Consider the following 26,366-nt stretch of genomic DNA (forward strand, 5'->3'; position numbering starts at 1 on the left):
CATTCTCTTGACGACTACAAGAACTCGAACACATTCAAATGCGTAAGAGGCCTGTTTGGGATTATGAAATATGAGACTTGATGAAGCTGGCCAGCCCGATTGAACACCGGAAATGCGGGGTGATTATTTCGGCGCCGAGATGCCTGTCCCAGCTCAATGAACGGCATCCGGTGAACAGAAGCCCCGACCGACGTCATTCTCATGCTCTCATGTCATTTGCGACGATATCTTTCAGCCTCATCTCTGTGTACCGCTCGTTTACATAGATGGTGCTGTTTCTCTTGAATTCTGCCGCTATCGCCAGGCTTGAGATGCCTCGTGAATGTCACTCCAGCAGCAGGTCAATCCTCCCCAGTCTGGTCCGGAGCGATTTACCCCGCTACCCCGCCATCCGGCCATTCAGGCCCCGGTACCACTACACTGCCAGCGGCAACCTCTCACTTTCAACTCAACGCCTCTCATTCCAGCTCACCTCATCGACCATGGCTTTCATCCGCCCCTACAAGACATCTGATTTTGATGCGACGGGTCATATCGTGCGTCTCAAATATCCTTATCTTGGCTTATCTTTGTCCCGCAGCGACTGACAATGAACCCAGTGCCGTGCCACGCTACCACCCTCCCTCGAGCGCTCCGAAGCAGCGACCAGGACCGCGCCATACCTGTGGACACACCAGTACACACATCTGTCCCCTGGAACTTGCCATATTCTTGATGACGGCGAGGGCAACTGCGTTGGGTACTGCATTGGCTGCCCCAACGTGAACGACTTTGCGAGCGCGTACCCGCGGTACATCAAAGAAGTTCTTGAGACATCCAAGGAGCTGGATGGAAGAAAGCCGAAGAGTCTCGAGACGAAAGCGCCATGGAACCTCCCAGACACCGGCGAGGTAAATGAAGAGGCTCTCTTGCAGCAAGCCTTCAACCCGAGATGGCTGGTGCTCGACGAGGAGAGGAAGGAGCTTTGGAGCAATTGGAAGGCTACGATGCATATCGACCTACTGGAGCCGTGGCAGGGCAAAGGCTGGGGAAGGAAGCTGATTGACAAGTTCGTCGAGAGTCTGAAAGAGGCTGACCAGCGCAACGGTGGCTCCAGTGGGAACAGGTTATATGGTAAGGGTGTGCATATTGGCGTCGGTGGTGAGAATGACAAGGTCGTGCCGTTCTACGAGAAGTTGGGGTTCCGGGTGTATCCTACAGAAGAGAAGGGGTCAATCTGGATGGTGAAGGACGTTGAGTAGTTTTCATTTCACCCATTTGCTCTTCCTCATATCGAGTTCGATTCAGAAATACCACAACTAGCAACACCGATCTCTGGCCATCAAGATGCTACATTCTAGATGAAGTCGAGTCTCCAGATGTCTCCCAGCCTCGAGTTATCTTCAGCAAGACCTCCATGTACAACCACAGCCTGCTTGCCCCCATCAACCACCACGTCCGCATCAAACCAGCCCCTCGGCGGCGGCGCACCCCCCTCGAACAAGACCTTCTCCCACTTCCCGGCCTCAATATCGAAAGCCCACACGTCCGATAGCATCTTCCCAGCACCAGCGTGGCCCAACGAACTAGGATCACGCTCGCCGAACAGCGTCACAAGATGCGGCTTACGGCTTACTTCAACCGCGACGAGAGCCGATACACTTCGCGCTTCGGGGCCCTCGACACCGTCCGGGTTATAGGTAATCGTGGACCACGCAGCGGAAGCGGGATCGTACACATCGAGAGAACCGCCTTGCTCGGAAGTGCCATCAAAGCCATTGATACGGTATAACTTACCTCCAGAAAAGGCGATGGACGCGCCGCCGCGTGCTGGGGGAGGCGCTGCCGCGAGCTCCTTCCACGTCTTTGACTCGATGTTGAAGGACCATAGATCGGCGAGGCGGCCTTTCTCTGGGCATCCTGCGTGGATGTAGATGGTCGTGTTACCGTCCGAGGCAGTACAGTGGTAGCTGCGCCCGGCTGGGTGTGGTGCCGTTGCGTCGGTCGGCTTGAGTAGATCCCACCGAGCTTGGGTGGGGGTGTATCGCCAGACGCTGCCAGATTCCTCGACAGGCTCCATGGCGATTCCGCCGCGGCCGGAGAAGAGGTAGAAGGCATCTTTCAGCACTGTGCTAGGGGCTCCGACTCTTGGAGATGGGGTTTCGGTGTCGGTGGAGATGGTCTTGGCGGAAGCCGAGCCTGGTGAAGAAGGTCTGTTAGCGGTGGAAGTTGGGGGTATGAATGGATCAGTAAGAGAGTATACCTTTCTCGGACAGGAGTTCGACAACATCGAGTTGGTTGTCTACAGGCTCTCGGGGGAGGAGTTCACCACCAAAGACGAACGCTTGGTTCCCGATTGCCGAGACTGCTTGCGATGAACGCCTGAGACGATTGCTCGAAGCGATCCGAATCCAAGTAGCAGAGAGTTTGGCCATTTTCGCGAGTAGTGAAGATTTGAGAGGACTTATTGGTTTGAATTGGCGAGTGAATGAAGTGTACTTGCAGACAGCAGCTGTACTTATAGTTGGATGCCCCTGTCTTCAGATCCGTCATGTCTCGATCTGATAAGCAGCTTCACCCCAGACCAGTCCCAAGCCGAGCGCTCCACCACGCCGTCTGACCAACGATGTGAGGCATTGCTCTATTTCTTGATCATTGAGAACGTGTCGCTGAAGATGTCGGACGCACGATGGTTTGGCAAGCAGGGATGTAATGTGCTCACGTCGGAGCCAGCTTGCCCTCCGTGACTTATGTCATCGGAGCTTGTTTGGCAGGTTTCCCTCCGCTTAGTCATGGCCACGAGACCCAGTCGAACCCCTTGTCTACGGGAGACTGTTCTCTGCTGTGAACAACACGGAGAAGGAGAGGCTCCGTGTTCTTAACGCCGAAATCGAATCATACAACAGCTTCTAGACTTATAGACTCATCAAGCTCAGTGTTATTCGGCATGTCACTATCGCCTTACACAAGATCAAGTCCTGTTCAGTCAGAGGCGGCTCTGTCCTTGACTAATTTGATTCTGAAAGAAGGTCATGGACACGTGATATCGTTTGCAAATATGGTCGAGGGCTTCGACAAGCAAAAGGGAAAAAAAGAGTTCACCCCCCCCCCCCGGTGCTGGACTGGGGGCTACATCTCTTGGTGCTCATGCTGGGAATAATTGGTGCTCGTGCTGGGATTCGAACTCGTATGCGCTGAGCCTGTCGTCGAGTAGGCTGATAGGTGTAAATACTAATTGTTGACCTTTAACCATTCCACCACCACGCCACAGTTTGACCTGACCTCCGACCTAGGAGGCGCCTGCTGCGCTGGTGACAGGAATGGGATTGAAGAGGGGTATATACCCTTCTCGTGTATTCAGATGGAAGTTTGAGCATCACGTGTGGGAGGTACGATCAAGAGCAACTTCCCTTCGAGGTTCAAGTCTGATAAGCCATATCTTTCAGGATGACATCATGTTCTGTGTAGCACTGCAAGTTGCCATTCGCCAAAACAGTTGTCCTGCAGCTTACGTGTCAAAATAAGGGGGCTAAACTTGGGCATGAAGACATGAAACCACAAACAGGTCAGAAGAAGAATGGGATAAAGCAGGAACTGCCTTCAAAATTAATCACATCACGATGCCCTCGGAGTGTCAGCCGTGATCTGTACATAGCAATCTCCGAGCTTCTATTCCGTTATTATACCGCTTTGGTTTATGTCATAATTTTAGAAAACTGGCGATCCAAGAGAATCAAATGCGGGAGAAGTTCATAGATGATTGTTTAAACTCCCAGCAGGAAGACCTCGACAGCAATCTATTAAGTTTCGTGCGGACATGGAGGCTGGCGGGTACGAGGTGTAGCTAAATGCCTGAATAGCATCCGGCTCCACATACGACTGACGATGCTATCAAAGATGGAGCCTCCCAGAACCGTCCTACACCTTGCACCACTGAGGCTTTTGATGTGTGTTTGGTGGATCAAAGCCTCACTTCTTCAGCGGAATTCGAGCTCTTCTGATTAGCTCACCTATTTGGTACGCCTACGTACTCGCGGAAGGTAAGTTGAATGTGGTTTAAAATCAGTCACTTGAGAAGTTGCTTTTCCAAGCGCCCAGGAGAGACTCAGTGGTTCCTTCCTCAAAATCAGATTGACAGACCAAATGGCTGTCCCGGCAACCATCAAGAATCACGGCTTCACCTTTACACCCTGAATATACGAATACCTGTATTCATTCAGTTCCTGGTATCACGTGCTTTCCCCTTTCCAAATTCTTTTTGAGTACATCATCTCGGAGTAGGAGTAACCGGACCTGTTCTTTCCTAAGCAAGGTACAATTTTCGCCCTTGACTTCCTTCCCCAGGAAAGGAGAGCCCTTCTTTTCTTCCCCATATCACACCACATCAAGTCTCTCCCTTCTCTTCTCGACATCTCCAACCAGGGAGACTCATCGAGGCATTTTGGTCTTCCATCGATATTCCTCCCACGAAAGAAAGCAGCTGCTCGGTGGAAGAAGCCTAATTCAGGTACAAGATTTCTTCATGATGCTGCTGGCAGACCAAGCTAACATCTTTCCGCGTCAGAAACATAACGGAATCCCTCACACTGTCCCATCGTCAGGCTTTCTACTCTACAAAATTCACCATCCACCTCCCACTCAGCAATTTCCGCGACGCGAAGTGATCCCAGGGACACATTGTCACCGGTTTCCAGAGACTTTGTTGGTAGTTTCCCTGTCAGTACCTACTACTACCTCCAATAGCCAAAGAATTGAAACTCACAATTGAAAAGCCCACAGCAAGACAATGCCGGGAATCTCTGATATACCTGTAGAGGTCCTTGAACAGATCTGTTCTCAACTCCGATGCAATGATGACGAACTCAACGAAAAGGAGTGGATCGCATGCCAAAGCACCCTTCTAAGCATCTGCAGAGTGTCAAAGGCCTTCCACAAGCTCGCAAGACCTCACCTGTATCGCCAGATCTTCATTGTTGCGGAGAAAAACAGCGACACAAAGTTCTTCTCCCTGGTCCGGGCGCTGTTGCGTTATACGCCAGTTATAATCCTCATTGCTGCGAGAGTAAAATCCGATGAGCCATTCACTTCATGCAAGGCTAGGCCCCGAATAGCCACTCAGCTCTTCTGGGTATCATTTCCATCCACATTTTCCTCATGAAACAGCCTGTAGGGCGAGGTCTAGCCAATTTTCTCTAGATTTTTGGAACATTGCCACGAACAAACTTCCCTTCACAAGGAGTTATTTGGTAATAGTGTCTAATAATGTTGATTCCAGGAAAGCAATGCTAAGTTTCATTTCGTTTGATAGGGCAGTGTGATGCGCGTAGCATGGCGTCAAGAGGCTGTCGAGATTCATCATTTCAAAATACTATGCAGATTTAGTACTTGGTCGTCTCGAGGGCTTTGAAGATTACAAGGCGAGACTGACGGTGTCTGAAGGAGTTGCGAGGAATGCGCTCCAAGCTCTCGCTCCACACGAACGCAATAACCTGGGAAACTCCGAGTAAGGATGGACTCATCTTTAGCACAGTGGTGCGATCTTCCGACAGAATATCATCAAAACCTCACCATGAAGCTGAAAAAATCAATAGTTTTATGTGTAGAGCAATGAGTTTGGAACGCTTCAACACTGTGGTTGGCAACCGAGCATCAGTATTTCTAGGAAATTTTCACAGAAGCTCATCTTGGAACGCAATCAGTCAAGGCTGCCCCTTGAACTTTAACCATCCGATGTGTAGTTATGCCATGTGTCAGTTTCTGCGAGAATAACATTTGAGGCATCTCTGAATAGTAAGAAGCGGATCTTATAAAGGCGGCGCGCGGGTTCCGGCAAGGCCCCGACTGGGGCGGGAGCTATGATCTACTTGCCCAGACGGGAGAGGCCGGGTAAAGGGATGCTGTATGTGCTCGGTAGCTCTGTAAGATGATTCGATGATTCGATCTATAGGCGCTTGTAAAACGGTCATCGTTTTAAAGACGATGTTTATTGGTCGTTGTCGCAGCCCATTGGTAGTGTTTGTGGTTCATCCCTCCGGTGAAGCTTGAGATGGGCCTGAGCTGAACTTTCTTTGGATTTCTGTATGAGCTGTGTTTATTCCGTTTCATTTCGTGGAAAGTCAATTTCCTGTAGAAAACAACAGATTAAACCCTCGGCCGACTGGACGTCCGGTGTAGCACGATTCATACCGGCCTGCCGTCGGCCTTTAATGGCGCGTTATATGAGTCTTCGGGGAGAGTTTGAGGCGATCTAGACTTTCAAGATTACTTAGATAATAGGTCACCTCCGCTGGCCCGACGACGGCAAACATACAGATTTGTTCATTGTGTTGATTCATACTACTTTATTGCCATTCCTCGCGACGCTTTGCTGGTCATTCGTTCAATTTAATACTTGACGCTAGAACACAACTTTTCATCATCGATCGAAGTCAACATGTACAGCTCGGTATTGATCACGGTCCTATCCGTGACCAGTAGTCTGGCCTCCGTTCTACCCCGAGCGGAGGACCCGGCCTTCAAATTCCAAATGGCCCCCGACAAGGCGAGCCGATCACCTTGCCCGGTCCTTAACGCTCTTGCTAACCACGGCTACCTGCCACGAGATGGCATGAATATCACCATGGATCAGCTCAAGTTCGCTTTCAGCAAAGCGCTCAACATCGACGAGAAGGTCACGGTGTCACTCAGTACACCCGCTCTTACAACTTCGACCACGGGGAACACGAGCACCGTCAACCTAGCGGACATGGTCAAACACAACGTCATCGAGCACGACGGAAGCTTGTCTAGAGCAGACCAGGCCGTTACAGGTAACGCCAACAAGTTCGATGCCACGGTCTGGAACCAAGTTAAGGCCCAGTTCACCGGTCCGACGATCGATATCAAGACGATGGCAAAGGCCCGAGGCATCAGGATTAGCGCTGCCATGGCGGAGAACCCCCAGTTTAACCTTACGCCGGCTCAAGTCAAGACTTCCTTTGCAGAGTCTGCTTTCATCTTGGGCGTCATGGCAGGTGACTTCAAAGCCCCGATGGCCCCGACACAGTTCATGAACATTATCTTCGAGCAGGAGCGCTTCCCGTTCAACGAGGGATTCAAGACATCGGCTACCAAGGTTACGGGGGATCAAGTTGATGCCTTGAGTGCGGCAATCATGAAGGCCACGACATGAAGGATCAGTGAGAGGGGGGGGGAGGCACAGGGAGGACATGTGCATCCTTGAGTGCGTGTCAATAGTGCAGCCGAGTCCTCGAGTGGCTCATTTGTCGTGGAGAGACCCAGAGGGCGATTAAATTTACCTAGGTAGATTCCAAATCTAGGCCTGTTCTCGTGCAATGCTTGTCTAGAAAACAAACGTTCCTTGACTCTTGATCAGCGGGGTGGCTAGACAACATTACGCTTCTGGATATAGGTACTTTACTTAGTGTCTTCCATTTCTCAATGAGATAGAATGGACGCTGGTATTCATCTCCACGGTTTATTATCTGACGACTCTAAGGCATAGAAAGGTATTCAAAACAGGTTACGAGAATCTGACTTGGATGCACACAATTCGTACACAGTTTGCTAATTACTTGGAATGATCATACCTCAATCGTGCTTCGTTTATAGTCAATTCATAGGTTTAATGTTCTGCGAATATGTCCCGAGACCATATTCCAGCAGTCAGAAAAGCCCATTAAGCGACACATATAGCGTTGTTCGCAACTCTCTTGACGGCCACATCCGCCTCCCTGTGAGGAGCAAAGCCAGAGACCAGCCCGGTGACCGAGTCTCTGTTTACGCCACCGCCAACGGCAACGCCTTTCTTACTTGCCCTTATTTTTCTGAGACTTCTGACAACCTTTCCATAGTTGCCAAAGAATTGATGGGCCCTTGCGTCCTGCCCTGTGACTATTCCATGCCCAAGGGTCACTCCCCAGGTACCTGCGACGTTGATCGCATGAGCCTCTGAATCCCGGCCTGGCTGGAGCAGGACCGAGTAGATGCAGCCGGTGTACCTAACAGGTCGATCCGCCACATTTGCCGGGAAAGTCCAGGTCTTGCCACCATCGAGAGACAGAGGATGCCACGGAGTGACGACGAGCTCGCCAACGCGACACATGATCTCCCTCTGCACGGGTGTCTTGAGAACAGCGACGACCCGGCGCGGACCAGAAGGCGTCTGCACCGCTACGCCCCTTCGAAGAGCCTTGATAGGGACGCTCTGGCCAGAAGCGAGGCGCACAGGCGTCGAGGAGATAAAGCATACACCGGAGGAGCTGTTGTAGGAGCTCATGTGTACTCGTCCACGGTGAGTAGCGGTGTGCTGGTTGGAGGGTGTGGGTGGAGGAATGCTGTCAAACGCGTGATCTAACCTGTTCCTGCACGCGATAAAGAGAGGACTGTCGACTCCGTATCGAAGAGGGCCAGGGTCTTTGAAAGTATTGCAGATCTGGCGAGTGTGCGCGTTCAAGTACGAGGGTATGTAGTGGACGCCCCATTTCTTGTAGTATTCTCGGTTCGTCAAAGCTAGAGAGACTTGACCCTTTGGCTGAGCACCCTCGAGATCCTCGATCAAGGACTTGTTGTTCGGATCGGATGGGAAGCGCTTTGCTGGGATGTCTTTGATGAGGGCCTTGAGCTCCTGGATCTTCTCGGGTGAGATACGGGGCAAGGCCTTGTGCTCGCCGTCGGGAGCCATGGGTATGATGGTTGAGAGGAAAGAACAAATCTTGGAGCGAGAGAGATGGTAGACGAGCTCAGATTCGGGAAGAGTTGTCGGGTTCAGAAGCGATTGTGAGGTGCTTTGTGTATAAGTGTTGTTTGCCATGCGAGAGTACTCAATCGATGCCTTGACAACCGCATGATCTGAGGTGAGTTCCGCGGGTGCATCTACTCGGAGGTAGATGTCCCTCGACTGACCATATTGCAGGTTTCCAAGTAAGATCGAGAGCTCATGCTGATCTGGTATGCCGTTCTCCATGTCACCTTCAAGGATCTCTACTTCTTGCTTGTTTACAGACTCGCCCATCGCCTCCTCGATGGTAAGCAGCGAAGAACAAGTAAGACGCAGCGTGGCCCTAATTGCGTATGTTGCTTGTAGATTGGCGACAGCATGGACAAACACGGTTCCCTAATCACCACTTGAGTTATAACAACCAACGAGGAATGGCAACTCAACTCACAATCATTCCAGAATCGGGAATAAAGGCGTAGTTTCCGCCTCCTTCCTCAGCGATCGACTTCAAGAGGCCAGATTTCAAGTTGTATCCAAAGCCGAACGTGTGAATTGAGGCTGGTAATCTCTCATTTTTGAGGAGCTTCACCTCTTCTCGCATCTTCGGCACGTATCCTTGGCCAGGGCACCTTCCTGGGAATTAGCTCCAAAGACTCTTGACACATACACGCAGAGATAAATGTTTGACTCACATCAAGTTCGGCTGCCCGTCTGTCAATACCATCATAGCCGGGACCCTTTCCGACTTTTCGTCTGATTTCCTGTTGAACAGGGTGATAGCTTCCATCAAGCCTTTCCACAGATTGGTTGCATCCGTGGGTACCATCTTCTTGATATTCTTCTTAGCAAGACCCTTGTTCTTCTTGTTCATCGGAATCAACTCCTGAACCACCTTGACTTGGGATGCAAAGGTGACGATACCGAGCCTGTCACCTTCATCAAGGGTCTCCACGATGGTGAGGGCGGCGTGTCTGACCAAGTCCAATACCGACAAGCCATAGTTCTCCGCCACCTCACCAGGGTTAGCCGGAATCGGGGCGTTGGCGCCCATGCTGCCCGAGACGTCGATAACCAGGACGATATCACAGGGTACGTGGACTGTTGGCTTCACGGGCTGCCTGGGGGGAGTAATTTTCGCGAGGATGCCGTCTCGCCCGGCGAAAGCGTGGAGGGACAACGCAACGCCGTCCGAGGTATCGTACTCTGTCATCGTAGCCGTTGGCGTATCACACCTGGACGATTCTGCCTTGGAATATTCAGGTTTGAGCTCTTCGAAGGAAAATTCTGACTTGATGTCTTCATCTTTGATGGTGATATTATCGGTGCTCTGGGAGAGACTTTGGAGAGAAAGCTTGGTGACCTAAGAGATAAAGTAAGCTGCTTGGTTCGTGGAAATTTGAGCGTTAAGAGTTGAGACAACCATTGTGATTGTGGAATCGTGTAAGTCTTGTTGGTTGTTGGAATTAACTTCAAATGTGACAATCACGAGATCGAGCTGAGATGCGAGCTTGGATGCTAGTCTTTGGAGTTGCACATTCTACCAGGCGAGATACACACCGAGGTTGCTTGCTTTAATACAGAATTGGCCTCATTGCCGGATGACTGGACAAGATCCTTTGAGGGGTACCGCATGTGCACGCAGTAAGACTTAGGCTGACGCCGAACGATGAATTCGGCCTCACTACTAGGGAGTCCCGCTCGACAGTCTCTCGCTTGAACACATGGTATCCAATGATAGTTTGCAGCATATCTCCTTGATCTTTCTTCAGCAGATATCAGATGAAAATTAGCTGCTTCTGCCTAAAAGCTAAGTGGAATCAACCTTTCTGTAAAAAAGGGGCTGTATCGATCTGCTCAAAAACTTTGGGTGTTGAAGGGCGGTGTTCACGTAATAGGTAGCTCAAACAAAGAGGCTGTTCCGAGTTTAGGTGGGGAGTCAGAGGTCCGAAAGCTGGCCGAAGCGGCCATTCGGTCCCCGGCTCTCGGACGGGGGCGCAAGGCCTTCCGCAAGGCATTCCGAGTATCTTCAGTCTTTGAGGGACGCTGTTTGTCGTATTAATTTACCAGTCGGGGTGGTGTGGCAAGCTTCGCCTCACCCAGCTCGGTGAACCCCTCAAAGGCCTCGGCCATGACTCCCCACCGGGAGAATTCTAGGTGGACCAACATACGAGAGACACATAAAGAGCGCCCTCCATCCCTTTCCAACGGGCATTCAACGCCCCGTATGCACCAAAGTTCTAGCTTCATACTGAGCTCTGCCTCTTCCTGTGCCATATCTCCAATTCCATTCATCTTAGATCCGAAATATTCTGCCTAACCTATCCCAGTTGACCGTAGACCTAGGCTGAAGTGCTGACAGGCGAGTGACTCAGACGCCGCTCTTGTCAGACGCACACGGCCAACGCAGGGCCGTTTTTCAGGCTTCAGCTTACCCTCGTCGTCTCAAGTCGATCCGGCTCACAGACATTGGAGAGGCCAATCTAACTCTCTGCAGGAAGCCAAAAAATCGAAAAAGGTGGTGAGATCTGTCCGGCATTGAATTCTGACCTTCTCAGAAGATCTGGCATTTTCGAACGCCGCGACACAGCGTCCCGTTGCCACATGAGGGGTTCCCAGTCTCTCGTCCCCCTTTTGCTAGGATGGACGACGCAACGACGGGTTATGCCTTGCAGCAAAAGAGAATGATTCGCTCCAGCTGCCTCCCGCTAACAATGGCTGCGCCGCACAGCAGCTGGATCCAGCAGAGCGTCTCTGGTGCGTTACATTGAGAAATCCCAAGTCCAAGACGGGGATGGCCGCTGTTCTGGCAGTCTGCGAGGGCAACTCTGTCCCCACAAGGGTCCCTGTTGCGCCGTTTTTAGAGTTTCACGTGCGTTCAACTTTTAGCAGAAACATATGCGTCATAGCTAAACTTGGGGAAGAGGGCACAAGTTTCTGGAGAAAAGGGGGGATATGTAGGTAGAAAGGAAGCAAGGTGAGAAGTGACCCGGTAGACCGAGTTCTGCGCGCCGCTTGGTCGCTTTCGGCGATGGCTCACCGACAAGTTGAGGGGCCTGAAGTTAGTGCTGGCTCATGGCTCGGAAAGCCGCTTATTTTCCTGCCAGGGCATACTCAAGGCAGACAAATCTGACGCAGAGTCCCATAGTCGTAAAAGACATAGGTATGCTGTGACGATGGCATGGTAGATGAGAAGAAGACGTAGTTGAGACACAAGTCCACCCCAACCACGACTGGACGCGCTTTGGCATCGTCATTGGGCTGTGCTACGACACTACACGCCTTGCGCCAAGAAGTCCTTTGACCCAGAATGAACTCAAACATACGGAAGAAGATGAAAAGAATATCCAACTTGGTCATGCGTGCAGGACATTCAACTCATCCGATCGTGGGGAGGAAGAGCAGCACGAAAACAGACCGCCGTTGAGAAAAGGAAAATATCGGCGCAATACAACGCAATGACGACCGAGTGTCTTTGAATCGCTTGGCACCCGCCAGTTTTTGGAGGGGGTTGGGTCTCAAGCACCGCGTGAATGCCTCATTTTCATGCTTGAACGGGGTTTAGGACGTTTGACCATGGAGGAGCAGATCTGAGAAAAGGCCCCGTATGACGGACATCGCCGGATGGGCTCCTCACCAGCGTTTTGTCGAGCTTGAGTCGTGGGCCGTCTGTCAGTCGATTCGGTGTGAGCCGACGCAGGCCGCATTGAAAAGCCCCATCCTCTTTGTCCTTATTTTTGGTCATCTTCATATTGAGAGGAGCCTTATTTTTATGGACTCATTTGCCGCTCTGTTGAAGACCGTTTTTGGTGGTTTTCGCCCGTCTTGTTCTTCCCCGGATTGATTGTGAGTTGGGCTCCGTTGTTGTATTGCTACACACCCCCTTCTCCCGTGTCATGCAGTGTGGCGTTTGCTTGTTGGAACCTTCGCCAAATCTCAGCGCCCGCTTCTGAAGTTTGAAGCAGAGCTACCCCAGATCATCGAGGAACCTTGCCGTCCGTGGTTCAGTGGCGCGGGAAGTGATGCGACTGCTTGGCCTCCCAGAGGCTGCCATTCTTGCCCCAGGTTTTCCACTTTCACCCCCTCCCCCGAAGCGTCAAGTCTGACCGTTTCGCTTCGATTCGACAGATCTCACTTGAGTCGATCTCGCTCATCTTGCGGGGTAGCAGAGAGACATGGCATGCTGTCAGGGCTTTCAAGAGGCGGAAAGACGGTTGGGCAAGAGTTGATCATCTTCGTTGGCATACCAAGATCAACGATAGTTGTGTTCATCTCTGGAGCTCGAGCTCGGGCGGAATGGAAGCTGGCTGGGCAGGTAATTGGATCGTCAGAGTGACCGACAAGCTCAAGCCTCCGGTCGAGGAGTCAGAACCTCCCACATCATCCTCTTGCTTCCCATCGCCGGCATTCAGCCCGAGTAGCCCGGCGGCTGTTGGCTGCATCATGGTGTTCCCCCCCTCATTTTCGGATACATCACCCCAACTTCCCACGTTCCCCCTCCATCTTCCATGTCTTCTCTCCACATTGTAATCGCAGGCCTTTCATTAGCTCGGTGTCCATTTCCATTTCCCCAACATTCACATAATTATCCTCGTCATCCAATGAACGGGAAGCTCACGATGTCTCGGTCCAACCAACTGCCAGGTGTGCGCTACCCCCCTTGACCCGGGACCGGACTACAGGTAGTGCACCCTTGGCCGCGTCGAGCTGCCTGCAGGTCTTCGTGCAGCGCAAGCGACGTGGGGGGGACTGTGTACCCGGAGACGCGCTATAAGAAAGCTTGTGAAACGAACTGCAGAGTACTTTGCTCACTGCTTTCATCTCCCGCGCCTCATGCATGCAGATGACAGAGTAAGGAGTGAATACTCGCATTCCCACCCTCCATCTAATTGTCGGATTCTTCGGAGCTAGACCTGGTAGCTGGCAGCTGTCTAGAGCTTTCGATAGCTGTGCTGTCTCTTTAGAGCCCCTAGTTCCAAGTCTTGCTACCGGTCAGAACTCTGTCGGGCGTCGTGCCGCGCCTCACTTGTGCAGCATTGGCAGTGATGGCTGCCATTCCTGATTATAGCGAGAGAGTGGATGGATGAATGGAAAGCCGACGAGAGAGTTCGCTAGTGAATGGAGGTCACATCAATGTCTGTACTATCCCACAACCTAGGACAGACAATTTCATCTGTGCATCTCCAAGCGCTGCGTTTCACCCGCCGAACCCCGGAGCCTGCCGATGGGTAAAAGGGTAAGGGCTGGGGGAGATGGTTCTTGGCAGTAGAAAGTATAAGCTGAATGGGGGCAAACGTATGGTTGATGTCCAAAAAGTGTTACTCGATGGCTGAGGGTAAGAGAATCACAGGAATTCCGCCGAAGTCGCATCCTCCCCCTTCACGGCTTCGCCCAAATTCTATTCCCCCTTGGCGTTCTAGCGCACGTTCCTTACACCTACGTCAGGCCCTCTCACCAGTGCTAGGGTGTGTGCGGTCTCCTCGGGTCGTCATTCGCCCGCGAGAAGGAGATGGGAGAGTTGAGAGACACAAGCGCAGCACTGAGCTAGGGCGGCGGCTGGGGAGACACGGGGGGGACTACGCAGTATTCACTGCATCCTTCTCACCCTTTCGGTGTATGAAATGTCTTTCTCGCACTTCTATTGAGTTCTCGAGTTGTAATAAGGCCCTGTCAACATTTGAACTAAACCCCGCATTCGACTCGATCGGCATGCCGATTTGCTGGGCCCCGGCCGTGTGTCTGCGCGGACGGCCAACCCATCTCAGGGTCCAACCAACCATGAACCTGGCATGGCACTTTGCCTTTTTCTTCTCTTTGACGCTTGCTTGCTCAATGTCTGTCCTACCCTGTCGTGCCTGTCTTGGGTTGTCCGATGTTGCCTTACTTTGCCTTGCCTCTCCTCCTCGGCCTACTATGCACACCCGGCTGAGCCGTGCACACCACCACTTACACCTACTTACCGAACCACAACGATTACGGACAGACCAGGGGTCCAAGGCTCCGAAGAGGGTTGGCTGGGTTGAGGTAGACTTCCGCCGCAAATGAGTGAGGGTTCGGGGTTGAAGGTGGGCAAGGTGAATGTCTATAAGTGCGAGCCTTTCCTCCTCTTTTACTCTCTGCTTTCTTTTCTATCTCTGCACCCCCATCCCTCTCAACGACCAAGAAGACAATTCTCAAACTCGATACATCAGCTCTCAAGTTCACAAACCATCATCAACACTAAACAACCCCACCAAACACGCCGCCAACATGCCCGTCGCTCCCTCCTGCTGCAAGTGCGGAAGCATGATCGTCATCAGCAACTCGTGCCCGTCCTGCGGCCACCACGAGTGCCGAACATGCCTCTAAATGAACAACACTCGAGATGTAGTAACAACGTCGAGAGGATGGACCGAAAAGTCTTCCAACACGACGGTGCCTACATTCCACCGAGAGAGGCTCCGAAGCCCAAGAGAAAAGGGGGAAAACTTACACCACATGCACCCACATCAACCAAGCTGGCAAACGGCCCCCCACACTACCACCCAAGCCGATGAATTCCGAGCTTTCATCCACCAGACACCTCAAGCTTTTTTCCCACAACCTCGCAGCCTTGAGGCTCCAACGAAAATTTTTCGGCGCTACATCAGCAAACGACCTACACGGCCACCCCGTGTGACTCTACTCCCTTGATGGAAAGGTGGCGACAACGAACGGGTTGGCTTTATTTGGCGTCTGGTTTTTTTTACTTGTTTTCAATGACCAATACCCCCCATACCCATGTTTTGATTGTATCAATATTCTTCGTCAGCTGGCGTTGGTGTACAAGAGATGGCGGGTTCCGGAGACGGAATGCTCGGAGTAAAGGCGACCAATTTCTTTCTCCCGCCTTTGTGCACAAGGACATGTGTCTCTACTCCGTAAAACAACCCGAAATACTCAAATACAAAAGAATAAAAACATTGAAATTCATGAATTCAGTACCCTGCAATCATAAGTTGTTAGCCGAGCTGGTACTCCTTCGCCAACCTCTTTCCAACGAAGTAACACACCTTGGCGCGAAGATGCCGGGAAAAGTGGCCCTCATACAGCGGTGCTAGCGCCGGGTTTTGGTCTTCGCAAGTTTCCTCCCACACGGAATCACGGACCATGACGGCCCATAGTGGAGGATAAATCGCATGTTGTGGCTACCGAACCACCAGAATCAAACTATCAGCCCATCATGAAACCCCGTGGCACGTTGCCGCTGCCCGCGTCTAGTCTGGTGCTTGCTGCGAGCTTGCTGCGAGAGACTGGATGGGGGTGTACGAAGCATGCACGGAGCCGCCCCCATCTGATCAACGTGCATGTACCCATGTCCAGTAGGCTTGCCGAGATTCCTTTGAGTCCTAAATGGAGATAATTGTTGTTCCACATGGCTGTCAATGTTGAAATGCCTCTCAACGAAACTTTCAAGTATCTCAAGCTGACGTCGTGGGGGCAGAGGTCAAAAGACAGTGCAGTATCCAGCCAATGGTGTATCTCCCGGCTGAACTAAGTCTGCCCAATACTTCTATCTTGTGTGTTACTGTAATGGGTTGGTACCCTGGATCTTCGAGAGTTGTATTAGTTCGCCACCAATTGCAATATTCCTTCAACCTTTCCCAATAACAGGCCTCAAAATACTTCCATTGAACTAAGACTAAAAGTCTATTGGAACGGCGAGACACTTCACTATCAAGAAACTCCCGGGCAAATTTCTGGTTATCGATCTTCGTAGGTCACTGTCTAATCAAATGGATGCGCAATTTAAACAGTCTCGTACGTAGGCACTACTGCAATTCCAGACGCTGGGGTCGCCGCCACACGCCCATATATACTGCTGAAATTACAGCCCACATACATTAACTCATTTGGTGCGATGAACACTTAATGAACATGGTTATAGGTATATTACAGAGCCAATTATCTATGAAAGCGTAAAATACTCGGGATATCTGTCTACGTTGGAAGCATTCCATGTGCGTTGAGTCAAGAGCTATGTGTTTGCTTCCCTCCCAAAGACTATTCCCCCTTCCAGTCTCTTCATGCCAGTTTGATTAGATCCATAGAGGTCTAGATGAGGAATGCGGCAAATCCGGTGGCGACAGAAAGGGCCAAAATAATGCTGGGGAACAGGTTGCTACCGCCGTTGGTTGGCACCGTAGTTGGCCTGCCAGAAGTCGTGGCAGTGGCATTGGCAGCGCCCGTAGCGGTAGCAGTAGCGACGGCAGCAACTGTCTTAAGCAGACTGGGTGTCGCTGTGAAAGCCATCATGTCCGTCGCGAAGGAGACACTCGTGAAGGGCAGGCTTGAAACCGAGGATGCACCGGAGAAGGCAACTCGCTCAGATGCTGGGGCTGCCGGCTTCAGGGAAGATCTGTCAAAGTTTCCAGGGCTCAAAACACTAGCAGGAGGTTAGCTTCATATTCACTTGCTATGCTGTTGGTGATTCACTGACCTATCAATAACGTGGGCGACACCGTTGAACAGAATTGTGTTGGGGAACGTGATTCTTGCGTTGTTGACCCAGGCTGAACCATCGGGCAAAACCGTGAAAGTGAGGTTGTTTCCTTGCAGCGATGGAACTGTGACATTGCCCAGGGACGGCGAGAAGATGACATTGTTAGGAATGATGTGGTAGCGAAGAACCTCCTGGAGCGTCTCAAGGCTAGCAGTCTCAAGCACAGAGCCAATTGACTTGAAGGCCTCATCGGTAGGCACAAAGATGGTGTAGTCAGAGATGTTAAGGCCCTGCTCGTCGGCCCCAGTCTCCCCGAATGCGAAGTTCAGGTGCGCGGCCTCCAACGCGGCGTTCATGGCGAGGTAGCCCGCTCGGAAGGTGAAGAGCTGGAAGGGGGCGCCGAATGAGAGGACAGTGTCAATTTTGTGGATCGTGATACCCTCTCCAAGTTTGATATCCTGTTTTTTTATGTCAGTACACTGGTCACTTGAACTTTGACACCAGGTGAATACGGACAGCCTGAGTGACAGTAGAAATGGTCTGCTCTCCAGACAAGATACAAACGTCTTCTCCATTCTTCACGAGTCCGTTGTAAGCACCGCCAGTGAAGTTGGAGAAAGGCTGTCTGTAGTCGATGTATGAAATATCGAGCAATGTCTGGGCAAAGGTTGGAACGTCGGTGATCACATTCGACGGATAGACCCCTTTGAATACGTGGTTTGCAAGGAGTGCCCCGATGGCAATGGTGTTGTTGCGGTACTCGATGGCTTCACCTTCAGGGACATCGCGGGGCACGTTGGCAAACGCTTGGTTCGTGGGAGCCACGATGGTGATGTTGGAGGATGAGGCGAGAGTGTCGGCGAGTCCGGGTACGAGGCTAACGAGTTCAAGCAGCGTGCTCAGGTCGGGCTGGGAAGCAAGGAGCGCAGCGATGTCTCCCTGGGCCATTGAGACGCCAGCCATGAGGAAAGTGGACAAGATGGAAACGCGCATGGTGAAGTTATTCAAAAAGAAAATGTGAGGTAGCAGTGGATACTAAAAAGCGTGATAGTTCAAGGTTGAAGTTCGTGATGCGATGATAGTCAGTCGATGTGTTGTGGCTGTTGGTTCCCTTTCATTCTAGTCTTGAGTTCGTAGCATCTTGTCTTACCTTATATCATGACTTGACTTGAGTCTGCGCCGCATTGATGTTCGAGTAGTTGTAAAATCCTCTCTATCCAGCCTCTCGTATAGAAAGTCATGACGTCCTGACGATGTCGGTGAATCGAAGGAAACCCAACTAATCGAGAGTTTGATCTAAGCAATGTTGTGTTGAGAAGACATTTTCACGAACTATATTGCCCAGAACTGCACAGCCTTTGCCCGAACCCGAGCAGACCAATCGCTAGGAGCCTGCGAAGAAGCGAAACCTGACGATGTTGTGTGACTGCATATTTGCGGTGGTTCATTTTGGCCCGGCTTTGCCCATCATCTTGGCAACAACAGCTATGGTGGGGTTACGACAGCTCAGTTCAGTATAGCTCGTAGTTCACCTGCAGGACAGCGTCGGATCCGGAACCGGATCGGGCCAGTCCAACGGCTGTGCCTCACCTAGGGGTTTGCCTTCCCCCCAGCACAACTTAAAGTCGTGTTCGTCATGCTTTCAAATCCTGTCTACAGCCAATAGGAGAAATATTGCACGGGAGCTTCCATAATTGCCCGGCTTGAAACATAATGCAAGCCGACCAATGTGGCATCGGCGTGACTGGTGGTTTGTGGCTTGCTCGTGAGCTCTGGGTAAGGTGAAATCGGAACCCGGCTCAGTTGGGTGGCCGGGCGTCTTGAGTGGTAGCACCCTATGAAAGAAGGAAGAATCATTTTCACGTGGCCTAAGATGTGACCTAGGATTAACCGGGTTGCCCACTATACAAGGCGTTGAGATCTAGCTGAGTAAAGTCTAATGCTAGTTTTGTGATTTGAAAGCCATGAGAGCTATCAAATGATCTATCGGCCTTCACTAAACCTCCTAAAACAGAAAGTCTTTGGCTGCCAGATAAAGAAGAGGGGCATCATTTGTCATGCTGTCTGTTGCTTGCTTATGCCAAATCCACACACCCAAGATATCCAGCTGCCTAACGTTGAGCAACTAGATGTATTTGTCCAGCGCCCCTCGGCTGCGCTTCAGACATGAAAGTCAGGGTACATAAATACAACATTAGAAGAACGAAGTGGCTAGAAACAAAGCAAAATAGCAAAAAAGTCGGGACACCCACTGTGTAAACGAACAAGGATGTTTTCCTCGACCAGGCAAAAGGTATTGCGGCCCTGGCCAGGATTCGAACCTGGGGCCTCTTCCAAGATGGTGTTTGATTGCTCAATAACCCTAAGGAAGAATCATACCGCTAGACCACCAGGGCTGATGAAGTTATTGGCGATGTTGTGCCAATCCGATGGACGTCGTGGAGAAGTTTGCGCGTTATGGAGCCGGTTGGTTGATGTGTGGAGTCACGAAGCCCTCGTTTCGGTGAGCTAGTCAAGAATTGCGTAAAAGTATTTGTCCCTGTGATAGCTATCCCCGCAGAGAAGAAATCGTGTTTCTTTTACGTCTGCCTCGGACATAAACCATAGAGAGCTTCACTGACAGGCCAGTGCTTGGCTTGATGATCGCAATGGCTGGCAGACTGTGCCCTCTCGGGGTACAACACCCAACCAACTTTTTGCTTTTGCCTTGATACCTTCGGGTGAAAGTTCCACGCTGGTCTTTGGCTTGAGACCATCTCTCTGCGTGCTCATCAAGAATTTCCCAATACTGATACCGTTGTTTGCGGTCCGTCCAAAAAAGCTGACGAGCTTGAACTTGGTCTCTGAGTTGAAACCTTCTTCGTACGAGTTCAGGTATACCAGCGCCATGCCAATCGGCAACGGCGCTGATTGTATTCCAAAGGTTCCCGCAGATGGATGGAAGAAGACGTCGACAATGTTGGCTATCTTGGTGCAATAGACGCGGGGGTCCGTTCGTTCGGGCAGCCCCGACGACCTTGTCCCAATTGCAAGGCGAAGAGTGCTGTACGTGAGGATACAAATTGTCCAGTGCAATGTGATGATCGAGGCAACGGCGACATCGCAAGCTGTTGGGCTATTGGAGCCCCGAGTCGCGAGTTCTTCAAGTTCTTTCTTCGGGCTCAAATTATCGAGCCACCAGTTGAGCTCTTCGTCCACCCGCCAACACTCTTTGATGAGAGCTTGGCGTCTCAATTCTTTCTCCTCTTGGTTCTTGCAGCTGTTCATTTGATCCAAGTCTTCCAGAAGTCCAGGGACGTCAACAAACACGTCGATCAAGATATCCTTTGGGGTCTTGGGGATATTCTGCCATGGGACGGTTTTCCAGGCCGGGTGGCTTAGCGGAAACCTTCGTCTGCGCTTGACGTGAGAGATGACCTGCAGAATATTATCAGTATGACTTGAATGGAGAGATCATTCATATGATAGACTGGGTTTCGACTGACCAGATGAAGTCGCCCAGATGCGTACAAGTCGTGGCCGTGGCCGTCGATATGTGCTTCCGGGGTCCGCTGTATGATGAGGGCTAGTTCGCCTAAAGAGTGCCCCTCCCAACTTTCGGCTTGAGAGATGCCATGCCTCTCTCGGTCGTCTGCGCCATAGAGCAACTTTTGGGTAAGAGTTAGTGAGCTTCGATGTCTTTCTCGGGCGAAGACTACCTGCTCACCTCATAGAAGCCCAGTATCCTTGAAGTCACCATCAAGGCATCTGACTTCCATCTCTTGGGATGCCGTAGGGCAACATTCATCTCCGTCAAGGCATTGCAATAAAATTTGAGGCCGTCGTCTATCATCCACTGCTGCTTGTCGCGACGACCTATCGTACCCAAGCTGAGAGCCAGTAGGCTCAGGCGCAAGGCGGCGTCGGTGCGATAGAGATCTCGCACGGTCGTCGCCCAGTCTGCATTGGAATACCTCATGATGGGACTCCTGGGACTGCATATCGGAGCATCAGGCATGTAGCCATCCCAGAACAGCTCCAGTATACGCTCCTCAAAGGCGGACTGGGACAACGAGCGCGTCTGAACAAGTGCGGGTGAGACTGGCACCAAAGTCGTCACCTTGAAGTCTTTGCCTGTCGGCGGCTTGGTCACATTGACGAAGATGCGCTTCCTTTCGTAGCCTGCGCATTTTAACCCTGCCTTTATGCACTGCCCGCATGAAGGTCGTTGTAGGTCGCACTGGCAGCAGTTCCGTCAGCAGTGGGCCGCGTCGTCGTTATAACGGACGAATCGATCATCCCTTCTGAGCAGACTTACGCCTTTCTTACGCTTCCTGCACGTGTTGCAACCTTTGGAGCGCCCGGGAACTCCCACCATGTTGAGGAAAGTATCAACGGTGTCGGGGAGAGTGATGTGGGTTCGCGGCGCGAGATGCTTCTCAAACAGGCAAGGTGACGGCACGGGATGTGGCCCGTTTATGACTACGGAGTAATTCTAAAGTGCTTCTCGGGCCAGCAGTTCAATCGAAGAGTACCGAGTGCGCGGCGGGAGCAACCGGTAAGCTTGTATGTAGTCTTAGTCTTACGGTGCGCGCGGACAGATGCCAAGATCTTGGGTATGGGATGCGTCAGACTTCTGATGGCTGAGCAACTGAGAGATTAGGTAGTGCGAGGCTAGAGCGAATGGCGAAGCTCGCAGAATAATCAAAGCAGCATTCACCTCCAGCCTTAATGACGACGACATTCTCTTCCAAGACACGGGGGAAGGATGCGCCGCTGCTTAAACATTTGGGGCGAAGGATTGGGCTAAGCCCAGTCATGTTCAACGCCCGCATGCTTACGTGAATCCACTCAAACGGCTGCGAATGCGGAACGAAACTAATCCCGTTTGGGAACCATTGTGCGCGCTGTGGACTGTGAGTTTGTAAGATGTTGCGCGAGATCGAGAGATCTCCCTGGTAGTCAGAGCTAGGGTCAACTTTCAACGCCAAGATGGCGTTTTGGCGGTTGAATTCAACTTCAACTTTGAATAAACGAGTCACAGCAACCCCCTTGTGCTGAGCAGTCGCGCATTATCTTTCCCAATTCGTCCATGCGCCTCTCAGACTTTGCAGAGAAGTGCGCGTCGATCCTGGTCATGTCGACTCCAAGATTGCGTTAACAGTTGTCTCGATCAGAACGATCGCGATGAGAGGACACCGGAATGTGCAACATGGAAGTTATTATAAGAGATGAAAGCCTCTGCTGGGAGTAAAAGAGAATTAGAGGATACGAACACTCATAACAACAATTTCAATACTAGACACCTATTCAGAACCCAACCCCATCCAAAATTTGGGCGATTTCCCAACATCTTCTCCACCAGCCATATAAATTCGACATCGCATTTTTAAAATCACCATGGTTCAGCCGACCCGCCCGCCAGCCAATGGCTTCGTCGCCGCAACTCGAAAGGTTTACAATCCCCTAGGATTCTCCAAGGGCTACAACTTCGTTCTTTTCCTCATCTTCTTCGGCGCACTCATGGGGTTTACCCTCGCGCGATTTCAGTACCTCAACTTCGACACCTTCTGCAGTGGAGCGGCGCCAGGAGAATGTTTCAACTACCAAAAGGGCCATGAGAAGGCCGGTCTCATCATTCACCTGGCTGGAATCTTGCCCGCCGGCTTTTTGGCATGTTTCCAATTCGTGCCAGTACTTCGTCACAAAGTCCTTCTCTTCCATCGCATCAATGGTTATGTCGTCATCCTTCTCGGGCTTGTTGGAACTGCTGGCGCCTTGATGATTGCAAGGAATGCCTTTGGCGGCACGCTGGACACCCAAGTTGGTGTTGGTGTTATGGCGATTGCGTTTGTCATTGCGCTCACGCTGGCATTCGTCAATATCAAGCGACTTCAGATCGAGCAGCACCGGGCTTGGATGCTACGAGCGTGGTTCTACGTAAGCTTGCCCCAGCATATGTCTACTTCTCAATGAAAATCAAAAGGCTTACTCAACATTGCAACTAGGCTGGCTCCATTATTACTCTTCGTCTTTTTCAGTTCTCGGCCGCGGCTGTAATCAGCAGCGTTGGAACGTACTATACCACGCGTCCTTGCGATCAAGTGGCCTTTATGGTTGACAACATGAATCGAGCTCTCGAACTCTATCCCGCCTGTGCAACCTATTTCTCGGGGGAGAATCCGGGTCAACAAACGATTGTCCACGCGAACATCATTAGCCCAACCTCCGCTGCTGAGGCTGGTGCAGCTGCTGGCATGCCATTCGGTATGGCGCTATGGCTGGCACTTGCTTTGCATGCAATTGGTATTGAGATATACGTAAGTGCTAGTTCCCTTCTAGCAGTCATAGATTCGCGGCAGTCACTGATGAAATCCTTCTGCAGTTGAAACTTACTCCGGCTGAAGCCGAGAGGCTGCGGAACGTTTCTTATAAGAGGCAATTGGAGGCTGGCTTGGGCCCTGCTGGACGAGCAGGTATCACAGTTGATAGGATCGGAGATTCTGAGCAGTGGCAGCCCAAGCACAAGCCATCTCACGCAAGCTCAACTTCAGATCTGCCCAAATAAAATAAGAACCGGGGCTTAGGGAAGTCGGAATTTGGAGGGGTGTCAGGAATGATGTGTCATACGCAGCGTGTAAACAGGTTCGACACGGGTGATAGGCGTTCTGGCAAGGCCACATGCAATGGTCAATTGAATAAGGTACTCGATGCTATTTGTCACATCTAAGCTGACATGCTTGCCTCTATCAAGTGCGAATCCCATGAAATGCCAACGCCAAAACCTCCACTTATAGCGCCCACCGGGTACATTCAGGACGGTCGGGATCAATTTCCATATATTTCAGTGTGCAAGACTGATACCATAGCTGACCCAGAAAACTCCTGCCTTCGTAGTGGTACAAGTCACCCAATAGTGGCTTGATAGCAATTGTGGCTGCATCAGTCTTGTAGAATGGTATTCTTCTGTAACTCAGTAAGGTTAGCGCATATATTTGGATCGTTTAGCTCCTCATGAAGTCATTCTCCGCGAAGCAACTTACGGAAATAGGTGATGAACCACATGTCTGTCAATGATTAGATGAAAGAAGTGCCTCCCGATAAAGCCGAAGTCTCTGTCGATTGTCGATAGAGCTCCTCTGGCGAAAGTCCACCCATTGTCGGTATAGTGAGGGACTTGAGGATGGTTATGTTGGAGATAGGTGATAGCAACTGTTTCGATGTAAGCTGAAATGACCCCCGAACGCTTCCCCTGCTGGAGAATTTGGGGCATTACTCTTACCCAACCAATTGTTCACCCATAGATAAGGTAGAAAGTATAGTCGAATCATGGTTTTTGATCCAAGTTCCTTGCCACACCAGCCCAAAAAGCAACCCATGAGACCAAGACCGCAGTCCGAGGCCATGACGCTCCATGCTTCGTTGTCCCTAAACACAGAACTCCAAGGATCAAAGAGGCCGACTCTTAGCCAACGCTCATTTCCGGAAGCATCTCGTAATAGACTGTCTTTACCGGCAGACAGATTGAAGAAAACATAAAGAGGCCAACCGAATAGCTGCTGTCCTAGCAACGAGATTGCTTGAACGATTGGAACATCGGAATCTTCCATGAACGCCGAAGGAGAGAACATGTCTCTGTCAGAGGCAGTTGTCTTCATGACTGGTACGAATACGACATCCCTAGTTGCGTGCCCGGTAAACCGATGATGGCGCCGGTGAGTGTACTTCCAGGAAAAGTACGGTACCATCAGGAAGGAATGAAGTACAAACCCTATGGCGTCGTTTACCTTTGTGGAAGCAAAGAGTGACCCATGACCGCACTCATGAGCCAGTACCCAGATTCCAGTACAGATGAGTCCTTGAAGGAATGAGTACACCGCCCAGGCTATGAAGTAGAGTGTTGGCCCAAGTTGATCTTCTCTGATGTAGCTGAAGGCGAAGCAAGCAAGTACTGCTGACGCCACGACGTCTCTGAAGATGTAGTAAAGAGAGGTCTGCGGACAGGGAAGAAAACAGCCCGGTGGTATAGCTTTTCGAAGGTCCTGGATATCAGGGTAGTCTGGCTTCATGTTGAAAGACTTGGAATGCGAAACCATGTAGAATGGACAAAACCCATGTTATCCGAAGTCTTCTGCGATTGGGAGCGCCCCAGTTGATAGCAATCGTACCTCCTTTATGGAAAGAGTGCTTCCCGACCAACTTTCTGTCGGAGAGTAATTCTGCCTTGCCTTCAATCATCAATCACAGGATCTTGTGAAAGTGGCTATGATATCCGAGCTGCAACGAGTCACGTAACAGTTGTAGATCGTTACTGCTACCTCCGTACGACCGAAGTCGAATATATTGTATTCGCCTCCAAACATATCGCTGGATTTCACAAAACCATTCTCGAGCAATCTTTGGAGACTAACAAACTCTGTTCCAGGCGGTTTAGAGCTTCAACAACAGATCTTGCCATTCTTAGTTTGGTGGTTGCTGAACGGAATCTAAGAATGACTCAAAGCAAACAGTGGGCAGAAGTTTGGTTGATACACACGCCGCAATCAGATGGGCAGTAAAGTTGGATCGAAGATCAATTTCGATTAACTCCTATGTATCTCCTGTGTGAGCTGCCACCGCGTTCTCAGCTGAGCCCTATTAATACTGCTTACCCCTCTGCAGTGTAACGCAGGATGTAATGGAAGCGAGACTCAACGGCAGGTCACCAAGTACGACGTGAAAGATAAGCAAGGGGACGAGGCCCAATGTCACGATGCAATGTTCCTATGGGATGTTCCGGCCACATCACGATCATCTGAACACAACTCTGAAATGCCTGATGAAGATCATTGTGGGCTAGTTTGGCAGGCTTCTTGGCGGCCCTTGCTCAATTTCACTTACCGCACGGAGTATATCCAGTCGCGCTCGTCAGAATAATCGACCGATTTTGTCATGCTCGGGGTCCTTGTAGTTTGATTCCTTGAGCTCCGACCTTCCGACCCTCCGATGTCTCAGTAGGCATTGTTCTTTCATATTCCATGACCGCAACCGGCAGGCTTCCTCCCGCCCCTTTGGCGTGAAACCACCTGCTGACGAGGCTAGGAGAAGGCACGACTATGAGATCTCCGTTCTCAGATAAACGCGTTATTGGGCTTCTCTGAATAGCTAGGCTTAATGTGTCGATTAGTGGATGTTAGTGGTCGAGCTAAGCATCTACGGCAAGTTCGGCAACCAAGTCGTGGCATTCAGGGC

The 26,366-nt window shown here is 51.1% G+C and overlaps 9 protein-coding genes and 1 non-coding gene across 10 annotated transcripts; 4 read left to right on the top strand and 6 right to left on the bottom strand.

Annotated features, from left to right (window-relative positions):
- Window positions 1-261: 261 nt before the first annotated feature.
- Window positions 262-1,314, top strand: BDZ83DRAFT_634984 (uncharacterized protein). Its single transcript, XM_060509138.1, has 2 exons — window positions 262-536; window positions 600-1,314. Exons 1-2 carry the CDS (start codon window positions 267-269, stop codon window positions 1,239-1,241), a joined length of 912 nt encoding a protein of 303 aa, XP_060360527.1. The 5' UTR covers window positions 262-266; the 3' UTR covers window positions 1,242-1,314.
- On the bottom strand, window positions 1,315-2,689 carry BDZ83DRAFT_634985 (kelch repeat protein). The gene is made up of 2 exons (XM_060509139.1): window positions 2,243-2,689; window positions 1,315-2,178 (listed from the first exon to the last, which is right to left on the bottom strand). Exons 1-2 carry the CDS (start codon window positions 2,412-2,414, stop codon window positions 1,337-1,339), a joined length of 1,014 nt encoding a protein of 337 aa, XP_060360528.1. The 5' UTR covers window positions 2,415-2,689; the 3' UTR covers window positions 1,315-1,336.
- Window positions 2,690-6,505: 3,816 nt separating this feature from the next.
- BDZ83DRAFT_587482 (Chloroperoxidase) lies at window positions 6,506-7,150 on the top strand (the record flags this gene model as incomplete). Its single annotated transcript, XM_060506049.1, has 1 exon — window positions 6,506-7,150. One exon carries the CDS (start codon window positions 6,506-6,508, stop codon window positions 7,148-7,150), a length of 645 nt encoding a protein of 214 aa, XP_060360529.1.
- A 507-nt stretch (window positions 7,151-7,657) lies between these two features.
- On the bottom strand, window positions 7,658-9,908 carry BDZ83DRAFT_587513 (von Willebrand factor type A domain-containing protein; the record flags this gene model as incomplete). Its single annotated transcript, XM_060506055.1, has 3 exons — window positions 7,658-9,094; window positions 9,147-9,327; window positions 9,391-9,908. 3 exons carry the CDS (start codon window positions 9,906-9,908, stop codon window positions 7,658-7,660), a joined length of 2,136 nt encoding a protein of 711 aa, XP_060360530.1.
- Window positions 9,909-13,772: 3,864 nt separating this feature from the next.
- Window positions 13,773-15,053, top strand: BDZ83DRAFT_43824 (uncharacterized protein). The gene has a single exon (XM_060503088.1). It carries the CDS (start codon window positions 13,979-13,981, stop codon window positions 14,738-14,740), a length of 762 nt encoding a protein of 253 aa, XP_060360531.1. The 5' UTR covers window positions 13,773-13,978; the 3' UTR covers window positions 14,741-15,053.
- A 1,715-nt stretch (window positions 15,054-16,768) lies between these two features.
- Window positions 16,769-18,149, bottom strand: BDZ83DRAFT_587492 (FAS1 domain-containing protein; the record flags this gene model as incomplete). The annotated part of the gene is made up of 3 exons (XM_060506051.1): window positions 16,769-17,099; window positions 17,154-17,614; window positions 17,673-18,149. The coding sequence occupies 3 exons, from the start codon at window positions 18,147-18,149 to the stop codon at window positions 16,769-16,771; spliced, it is 1,269 nt and encodes a 422-aa protein (XP_060360532.1).
- A 1,307-nt stretch (window positions 18,150-19,456) lies between these two features.
- Window positions 19,457-19,552, bottom strand: BDZ83DRAFT_t257. The gene has a single exon. It is a non-coding gene; the product is annotated as a tRNA-Pro (tRNA).
- A 217-nt stretch (window positions 19,553-19,769) lies between these two features.
- Window positions 19,770-21,513, bottom strand: BDZ83DRAFT_587484 (uncharacterized protein; the record flags this gene model as incomplete). The annotated part of the gene is made up of 4 exons (XM_060506050.1): window positions 19,770-20,573; window positions 20,642-20,803; window positions 20,863-21,375; window positions 21,454-21,513. The coding sequence occupies 4 exons, from the start codon at window positions 21,511-21,513 to the stop codon at window positions 19,770-19,772; spliced, it is 1,539 nt and encodes a 512-aa protein (XP_060360533.1).
- Window positions 21,514-22,535: 1,022 nt separating this feature from the next.
- BDZ83DRAFT_587504 (uncharacterized protein) lies at window positions 22,536-23,703 on the top strand (the record flags this gene model as incomplete). The annotated part of the gene is made up of 3 exons (XM_060506053.1): window positions 22,536-23,075; window positions 23,144-23,455; window positions 23,521-23,703. 3 exons carry the CDS (start codon window positions 22,536-22,538, stop codon window positions 23,701-23,703), a joined length of 1,035 nt encoding a protein of 344 aa, XP_060360534.1.
- On the bottom strand, window positions 23,521-25,426 carry BDZ83DRAFT_44097 (fatty acid desaturase). Its single transcript, XM_060503106.1, has 3 exons — window positions 24,412-25,426; window positions 24,179-24,347; window positions 23,521-24,101 (listed from the first exon to the last, which is right to left on the bottom strand). Exons 1-3 carry the CDS (start codon window positions 25,229-25,231, stop codon window positions 23,927-23,929), a joined length of 1,164 nt encoding a protein of 387 aa, XP_060360535.1. The 5' UTR covers window positions 25,232-25,426; the 3' UTR covers window positions 23,521-23,926.
- Between the last annotated feature and the right edge of the window lie 940 nt (window positions 25,427-26,366).

This window comes from Colletotrichum acutatum (genome assembly GCF_030867785.1).
Source record: "Colletotrichum acutatum strain CBS 112980 chromosome Unknown BDZ83scaffold_116, whole genome shotgun sequence".
Classification (NCBI taxonomy): domain Eukaryota; kingdom Fungi; phylum Ascomycota; class Sordariomycetes; order Glomerellales; family Glomerellaceae; genus Colletotrichum; species Colletotrichum acutatum.